General features: G+C 36.7%; 1 protein-coding gene across 1 annotated transcript in view; it reads right to left on the bottom strand.

The window, feature by feature from the left end:
• The window catches only part of TESPA1 (thymocyte expressed, positive selection associated 1), a gene marked incomplete at both ends in the record, with an annotated part of 83,303 nt that extends 75,563 nt beyond the window's left edge, over positions 1–7,740 (bottom strand). The window contains 2 exons of the mRNA XM_080935950.1: positions 6,661–6,703; positions 7,578–7,740. Coding sequence (XP_080792076.1) covers positions 6,661–6,703; positions 7,578–7,740 — 206 coding nt within the window. The remainder of the gene's footprint in view (positions 1–6,660; positions 6,704–7,577) is intronic.
• Between the last annotated feature and the right edge of the window lie 2,059 nt (positions 7,741–9,799).

Here is a 9,799-nt window from a genome sequence, read left to right on the forward strand (position 1 = left end):
GGCAGAGATCTCTCTGCCTCCTGGCTGCTCGGATCTCCTACTCACCAGGCCTTAATGTTTACGAACTGCTGGTCCAGGTGGGAGATGGGCCAAGCCGTGTTCTGAGCCCCAAAGCCACCGGGTGGGAATGGTGGTCCCAATCTAAATCATTTTTAAAGACTATTTACCATTGATAACCAGAGTAGTTACAACAATTACAACTAATACTTGTGTCATAAATCCACCATACAAGCTGAGTATCCTTTGCTCAAAATGTTTGAGATAAAATAGATTGGAGATATTATTTCATACTTGGATATTTGTATATGCATATTTACACATGCATATTTACATATGCAAATATATAATATTCTATACAATGACCTATTACATGTGTTGCAGCTTGTGTTTTCATGTTGATTATGTTACCCTAAAACATGTTTACAGGACTAAAGAAAACCCGTACCCAGCTTGTTTTTGACTTGTTAATAAAGTTACTGGCAGTCAATGCCTGAATAAGGAGACAGAGGTGGGACTTTTAGGATGTCCGGAAAAATACTGAGGAAGGAGGAAGAGAGTATTTTGCAATGACGAGGACATAGGAGAAGGGCATGCAGAAAGTACAGAAGGGAGAGACAGCTGAAATGTATGTAGGTACTAGGCGAAAGTGGCCCCAGGAAGGCTGCCCAGCAGGGTCCAGGGCAGCAAAGATGAAATGTAGATTTAGTAAATATTAATGCAGGAATATCGGAGAAGAATTTGTGTTAGCCACAATGAGTAGAAAGTGGCCCAGTCATTGAGCTGCCCAGGGCATATTTAAAATAAGACTACATGTGCATGTCTTTTATTCATGGATCCAAAACACTTGGGTGGGTGTAGAGGAGGCATGCACACCCTCTGGGAACATAGAACACATTAAATATCTACCACTACACACATGAAGTTAGGTGTAGAATTTTCCACATATAATGTCATCCTAGCATTAAAAAATTCCATATTTTGGAAGGCTTTGGATTAGAGGTGCACTTTATTCAGCCTAATTAAAACAATATTATTTTACTTCTATACTCAGTAGAAATGTCTGTATATATTCAGCAAACAAAGAACCTTTAATTTTTGGAAAGTAAAAAAATGTTATTATAAGTATGTAAGTTAATACTGTACAATAATAAAAAGGAGTTGATGGTTTCACAAAAAATGCATATGTGAAAATTGTAGAAATATAAAGCTGAAGAAAACAGTTCAGAAAATACCATAACTCATATATAATGTTATGTCAAGATATTTATTATCTTGCAAGGCAGAAGAATGAATAGAAAATGAGCAAAAAAGGGGCTTTAAAAATGCTGGTAATGTATTGTGAAAATTCATTCAACAGTATTAATTCATATTTATTTTTCAGTAAGAATATTATACTTAATATACATAAAAATAAAAATAAAATGCTGCTGAATAAAATTTACATTAAAATGACATTGGAAAATTCCTAATTTCTGCAAAACAACCTTCATTGCTACTACCTAAATATAATATACTCATTCTATAGTTATCAGATTGTACCCTGAAAGGTATTTACTGTTTAGTTTTGAGAATCAACTTGGATTGAGCCTCTGAATACTGGACTTTATAGTGAGTATGGGAGCTCTACTTACACCCTACCTGATGATTAACCTTAGAGGACCATGTGCAGCTTGTTGTTAACTGAAACATGCATGAATATAGTGCAAAGATATAAAGGATAATAAAAAAGAAATTTGGAAAATCTTTCAATGCATAACAATTGCCCTTCAAAGCAGAGGTAAGAAAGTTTGCAGGCTTCTTTATGATATATTAGAAATGTTAAATACTAAAATTCTTTTAAAACATAGAAAAAGAGAGCTGTGTGCTTCCCTCCCCATCTCCGTTGTCCTGGCCACTGCTCTGCCTGCCTTCATCAGGCCTGCTACACTAGGGACATTCACATCAGACCCTTCCTGCTATTCCCAATCTCCTGCTGGCCATGTCCCCTGGGGCATGCCCAGCTGCTCTGAGACATGTACTGCCCCCTGAGTTTCATTGCCCAGCCCAAGGCTGCCCACCGTAGGCCTGCTACATCAGGAACTTCAAGTTGCTGAAGAAAGAAATTAAAGAAGACATCAGAAAATGGAAAGATTTCCCATGATCATGGATCAGTAGGATTAACATAGTAAAAATGACCATCTTTCCAAAAGCAATCTGCAAATTTAGTGCAATTTCCATGAAAATTTCAACATAATTATTTACAGACCTTGAAAGAGCAATTCTCAGCTTAAAAACAAAAACCCTGGAGAACTAAAACAATTTTGTCCAATAAGAGAACTTCTGGAGATATTACCATCCCCCATTTCAAGCTATACTACAGAGCAATAGTAACAAAAATCATGTAGTATTGGCATAAAATCAGGCAGGTTGATCAATGGAATTGAGCTGAAGACCCAGAAAGACCCACACATCTTGATATTTGACAAAGAAGCCAAAACCATACAACAGAAAAAAAAAAAAAAAAAGAAAGCATCTTCAACAAATGGTGCTGGTCTAATTGGATGTCTCCATGTAGAAGAATGCAAAGAGAATGATATATATCACCCTGGACAAAACTCAAGCCAAGGTAGATCAAAGACCTCAACATAAAAACAGATATAGAATAGCTAATAGAAGAGAAAGTGGTAAACTGCCTTGAACACATTGGCACAGGAGACAAATTCCTGAATAGAACACTAATAGCATAGGCACTAGGACCAACAATTAATAAATAGTACTTCATGAAACTGAAAGGCTTTTGTAAGGCTAAGGACACTATAAATAGGACATAACACACACCAAAAAGAAACACACATGCACACACACACACACAAATACACACACAAAAAAAGGACAGAACAACAGCCTACAGGATGGGAAATGATCTTCACCAACCCTACATCCAACAAAAGACTGATGGCCAAAATATATAAAGGCCTCAAGAAATTAGACACCAACAAACCAAATAAGCCAATTAAAAAATGGTGCACAGAGCTAAACAAAGAATTCAAAACAGAAGAATTTCTAATGGTCCAGTAGCACTTAAAGAAATGTTCAACACCCTTAGTCATCATGGAAATGCAAATCAAAATGACTCTGAGATTACATATTACACTTGTCAGAATGGTGAAGAATAAAAACTCAAGGGATAGCACATGCTGGCAAGGAGGAGGAGCAAGATATTATGAAATCTTCAGACAAATGAATGGAACTTGAGAATTTTATCTTGAGTGAGGTAATGCAGACCTAGAAAAACATGTATGGTATGTACTCACTTATAAGTGAACACTAGCCATAAAGCACAGGCTAAACAAGCTACAATTGTTAAACTCAAAGAAACTTAGTAATAAGCAGGGCCCAAGGGAAGGGATGTGAATCTCACTCTGAAAAACAAAAACAAAAAACAAAACAAACCACAAATTAGTTATCAGAGGTGAATGGAGAGAGGAAACTGGTTGGGAGAGGGGTAAGAAAGTGTGTGGGGATGGATATCAGTTGAGGATAAGGGGGTGGGACAGTGCTGGGAGTGAGAATGAAAATCAGTGTGGGGCATCTCCAGGACTAGTGGGAGTCATGGTATGGGGGAGGATCCAGAGAGTCAATGGGGGTAACCCTAGCTGAGATTCCTACCAGTAGGGGATATGGAGACTGAAGTGGCCACCACCTGTAGATAAGTAGACTTCCAGTGGAGGAAGAGGGACATTAACCCATCCACAAAACCTTAAACACAAAATATGTCCTGCCTAACAGATGAATAGGGATAAAGATAGAGCAGAGATTGAAAGAACTGCCAGCCAATAACTACCCCAAGTTGAGACCCAACCCATGTGAGAGAGCCATCCTCCTGACATTATTAATAATACTTTGCTATGCTTGTAGACACGAACCTAGCAGAAACTGTCTCTAGGTTCTGCCTCTAGTGAGGCACTATCTATCAGTGAATGGAAACAGATGCAGAGACCCACAGCCAAACATCATCCTGAGCTTGGGAGTCTTGTGATAGAGTGGAGGATAGAAATATGTGAGCTGGAGGGATCAAGGACACCACAAGAAGACCTACACAGTCAACTAACCTAGGTCCATGGGGACTCACAGAGACTGAAGCACCAACCAAAGAGCATGCAAGCGCTGGACCTTGACCCTCTACATATTTGAAGCAGACATGCAGTTTGGTCTTCATGTGGGCTACCTAACAATTGGAGCAGGGGAGGGTCTGTCTCTGACTGTTGCCTGCCATTGGATCTTCATCCTCTAACTTGACTACCTGGTTGGGCTCAGTGGGAGAGGATGTACTTAGTCCAGCTTTGACCTAATGTCTCAGGGTTGGGTGGTACTCAATGGGGGGGGGGCTTCCACTTCTTTGAGGAAAAAGGGAGAAGGTAATAGTGTGTGCTGGAGAGATGGCTCAGCGGTTAAGAACACTGACTGTTCTTTAAGAGGTCCTGAGTTCAAATCTCAGCAACCATATGATAGCTCACAACCATCTGTAATGAGATCAGATGGTGTAATAGTGTGAGGGATTTATAAGTGTGGGACTGGGAAGAAAAAAGGGGGGGCTTAAATCTGGATAAAATGTAATTAAATAAATTATTAAAAAACATATAGGAAAAGACTATGACAAACATTGGTATCTGTTAGCCAATTTTTATGCATGACAATATCTTAACATTTATAGCAGAAATAAATAAATGATATGTACCCAAGACTGGCCTTGAAGTCCTAGACTCAAATGATCCTCCCCCAGACTCCCAAGTAGTTGACAGCACAGGTTCACATTATCTCACCATCACTTACATGCCGTTGTAAAGCCAAAGAAAGAATTTACATACTTGTCACATCACGGAACTATCAACAAGTATGTTGGCCTGCGACTTTCAACTATGGGGTTTAAGATGAAAAGACTTTACTTAAGTAGTAGCATAATAATAAAGGTCAATGGAGCCTTACACTTACTATGTCACATTTGCATCCTAGCTTTGATTCCGTTTTTTTTTTTTTTTTTTTTTTTTTTTTTTTTTTTTTTTAAACATAGTAATTTGTAGAGCTTACAGTTCTGAGTTTCTGGAAGCTCACTCATTTCAGCCGTATTTCATCATATGTGAAATAAAAAAAGAATCACATTAAATATTATTTTGGATCACTTTAGGTCATTCAGAAAACTGGATATTGTACTGGCTAGTTTTATGTCAACTTGACATAAACTAGATTCATCAGACAGGAGTGAGCTTCAATTAAAAAAAATGCCTCCATAAAATTAGGCTGAGGGCAAACCTATAGAGCATTTTCTTAATTAGTGATTAATGGGAAAGTCCTGTTAACTACAGGTGGTGCTACCCTTTAGCTAGTGATTCTGGGCTTTATAAGAAACCAGGTTGAACAAGCCATAAAGAACAAGCCAGTAACAGTACTCTTGAATGGCCTCTTCATCAGCTCCTGCTTTCAGGCTCATTCCCTGTTTGAGTTCCTGTCCTGATGATGAACTGTGATATAAAAGCATAAACCAAAAACTAAACCAAACCAAACCAAATCAATTGAACAAACAAACAATACACAACCAACAAACCAACCAAAAACCCCTTCCTCCTCAAGTTGATTTAGTCTTGGTGTTTCATAACAGCAAGTGTAACCATAAGACATATATCTAAAAATGTATAATTAAATAATCATTCAACAGAAATTGAATAGATTAGACAAGGAGATAAAGACATTAGGGTTGCCAACCCTTCCTCCCATGTGTGTTAGGGTTAGGACTTTTCATCATGGCTTCTCATCAAAACCTGCAAAACATCTCTATTCTTGCCATCATCACTTTCCACCACTGGACAGTTGCCTTTTACATTTAATGAATTGTATCTAAGATTAGGGTAAGAAGTATAGTACCTTTTGTAAACAACTGGACAAAGCACAAAATAAATACTTCTTGGAATTGCCTTTCAGGGCAGACTAAAATAAACAGCCTTAGATTATTGAGTACTGTTTATGTCCTGCCAAATATGCCAGGGTTGGTTTATTTATGTTTGTTAATTGATGACCTTTAAATTAAAGGTTATAAAAACTGAAGACATGCCTGGATAGAAAATGAGGAGCAGGCAGAAGTTATATATCCTAGAAGTCACTCTTATAAGAAAAGTCAGATCTAATTAGGTCACAGAAACTTCCCTGTGTCCAAGGAGATTGAATCTAAAATGGTACAGGCTGGAGAAGTCTCAGGAAAGCCTTATATTTTAAAGTACGTTAGAGAAAACAGGCAATATACTTTTCATCATCCCTTCTGTGTTCTGCTCCTGAGGAGGAATGATCTACTTCCATCTCTTCCCTTTTTTGACACATCATGTAAAACTGTAGTCAGAATGGGGAAAGCCAATGTACTCACTCCTGTGATTCTAAGTAGATATAGAGTTCCATCTACTCTTAGCTCTATCCCAGATCTTTCCTGGATTCTCAACCTTTCTACTGAACTTCATCTCAGCCTCTAGTTGTATTTGTCAAACAGCTTAGACTACCAACTGACCCAAGTCCCAAATCTCTTCATCATGCCTGCACACCAAACCAGTCTTCACCCTTCCTTGTCTCTGAGTTTGTAAGGGCCATGTCCATCATCACAGCCATCTGCCAGCCACACCTTTGCTTTTGAGCACTTACCCACAGCCCTGCAGCCAGTCCTCAATCTTATTGATTGGATTCCCTAGAAAAAGCAGAAATTGGGTAATTGTGGGGACTGAAGAAAACCACATCTCCCTATGTAACTCAGGCATCCTCCAAATTGTACTTACATAAGCCACAGCATGACTCTTTTTACCCATGGTGTGTTTGTGTGTGTGTGTGTGTGTGTGTGTGTGTGTGTGTGTGTGTGTGTACTTGTGTGTGAAAGAAATATACTTATATGTAAAGATGTTGGGCATGTCTCCTCTTTCCAGTAGACGTCAGAAAGTTATCAATGTCTAGACTACCATGATTCCCCAAACTTTGGGGAAAAAAAAGGATGGTTCCTTTCCCAAAAATAAACAATGAAAAGAAAGAAAGAAAATAAGTCAGAAGAGGGATGGCCCTGTTCTTTTATTTTCTAACAAATAATCAAGGATGGTTTTACTTTTCTAAAAGCTTTTATTTCAGACTACAACTCTGGTATTTCTCTTTGAACATCAGATAACATGGACTTTTAGAAAAAGGACAACTGCTTCACTGGGTAAGAAAAATATTCAGAAAGACTTCTCAAAGGTCACTCTTGTCAAAGTTGTAGCCTGAATCTGGGCACAAACTATAGGTAGTCTTGTTATACAAACTTAATTCACAGACAAATCCTGTTTTGTTCCTTGACTCATATAGAAGTTTCTAAGGATTATATAAAGGTGTCCCTTTCTGTTTTCCAACCAAATATGCCTGTTGCCTCCTCACATAATTCATGTATCATATTATACTATGCCTCTCTCCCTTACAATCATTAAAAAGGGTCATAATGAGATTTTGCGAGGTTCTACTCTAAAAAGAGGCTATATCCATCCTGTGCAGACTTGTGCAAGATACAGTGAACATCTGTGTAATATTCAGAATTTTCTTACCTTCATGGAAAACATCATCCAGGCTGCAAGGCTCTGGATCCAGTGCATCCTGCAGGGCAGCTGCTGCTTCCTCTTCTAGGACCTGGATTTGCCAGTTACGACTCTGTCGTAGCCAAGCTCTTCGTTTCTCCCAGGATGTGGGGCTCAGCACTGATGTCTCCATTTTTCAAGTCTACTTTCAGGCCTTCCTACCACACTGATGTTCTCCTGAAAGTTAAAACATGGGGAAAAAAACCTTTTACCCTCTTTTTATTTTATTTTATTTTATTTTGGAGGAAAAAGTCCTTTAATTGAACAACCCATTACTATTCTAGCTGTTACTTAAATTGTAGTCATAAAATGCTTCAACAATTTTTTTAATTTTTCTGTATGTTAAAAAATATTTGAAAGATATCAATTATTTTTTTAATTTGTTCACTGATTACTTATCCTACCAACTGAAACCCTATAATTGTAATCAGGCAACATCACTCTTGAAAGATTGGCTGATTAAAATGACTAGGGCACAATAAAAAAATCAATATAATTAGAGTATGAAATATCTAGGTCACCAATAAGAAGTTACATCATTCATCATTCAATAATACATACTTACTTAGCAAATTATAATTGTGGGAAAGAATAAAATAAAAAGAAAAGAAGGATACCTCAATTAAAGACTGAAAATATTGTCATTATCAAAATAGGGACTACTTATTAACTGTGGTTACCTCTGATTAGTACTATTAAGAATAATATTAACTATGGCCAGTGAAAAGTTCTCTATTTACTTCTACTTCCAAAAACAAGTATGTATAATAATTTGAATATCACAAAAATGATATGAATACAAAATATATTTGCTACAGTCAGTGTAATGAAAGAAAACATAATAAACAGAAATTAATTAGCCATTTTCCAGAATCTACATGTCTGAGTCTAAGATATTTCTTATACTCTACAAACTATGAGTCATATAGAGTAAAAGTAAATGTGTACATGTGGTTTTGAACAATTTATTAAACACTTTCATCCTCATAAACAATATTTCATTTCTAGCTGACAAAACATAATGAGAAAATTAAATTTCAGATGATTTATTTCAATTTGCAGGTGTACAAGGGAGTTGTTTGTATTTTGTTTTTCAAATTTTGTATTTTGCCATTTAAAATTTTGGCTTCTGATGGCTTGTGTTCTCTGAAGTAAAGCTAGTACTCATATATCCCTCTTCCTAAAGATAATATTATTAGAAATGTGGGAATCCACAATTCTGCCCAGAGAATGTTGGTCTACCAGGAGTGCTGACACACCTAAGATCACAGGCTCACAGTTCCACAGGAGAAACAAGCCACACAAACATAATAGCATAATAACAACACAAACTGCAGAAAGCAAAAATCATATTTCCTAAATATCTCTTAACATCAATCACCTCTGTTCCCCAATAAAAAGATATAGACTAACAGACTGGATATATAAACAGGTACCAGCATTTTTGCTTCATTCAGAAAAAACACCTAAGTGACAAAGATATACACCACCTCAAAGTAAAAGGCTGGGAAATTTTTCTATGCAAATGGTTCCAAGAAACAAGTGTGAGTAGCCATTCTAATATCAAATAAAATTGACTTTCAAACAAAAGTTATCACAAAAGATAAAGAAGGACACTTGATAAATATCAAAGGAAAACTTCACTAACATAAACTTTCAATTCTGAACACCTATGCTTCAAATGCAAGGGGACCCTCATTCATAAAGGAAACATTATTAAGCTCAAAGAAAACACTGAACCTCACACAAAAAAATAGTAGGAGACTTCAATACTCCACTCTTATCAATGGGAAGATCATGCAAACAGAATTCAAAGAGAGACACAGTGAAACTACTAGAAGTTATGAGTCAAATGGATTTAACAGATATCAATAGAATATTTCATTCTAAAACAAAAGAATGTACATTCTTCTCAGCACTTCATGGCACCTTCTCCAAGATTGACCATACAATTAATTACATAGCAGGCCCCAACACATAAAAAAAGAATGAAATAATCCCATGCATCCTTTCAGACCACCATAGACTAAGGCTGGTATTCAAACAGCAGAATGTCAAAAACAACAGAATGTCAAAAACAACAAATACACACAAAAGCTGAACAACCCTCTAATAAATGATAACTTAGTCAATAAAGATTTAAAGAAGAAATAAATAAAAATAAATAAAATACTTATTAAAAACTAATTAAA

The sequence above is a fragment of the Micromys minutus genome, assembly GCF_963924665.1.
Source record: "Micromys minutus genome assembly, chromosome: 22".
Taxonomy (NCBI): Eukaryota; Metazoa; Chordata; class Mammalia; order Rodentia; family Muridae; genus Micromys; species Micromys minutus.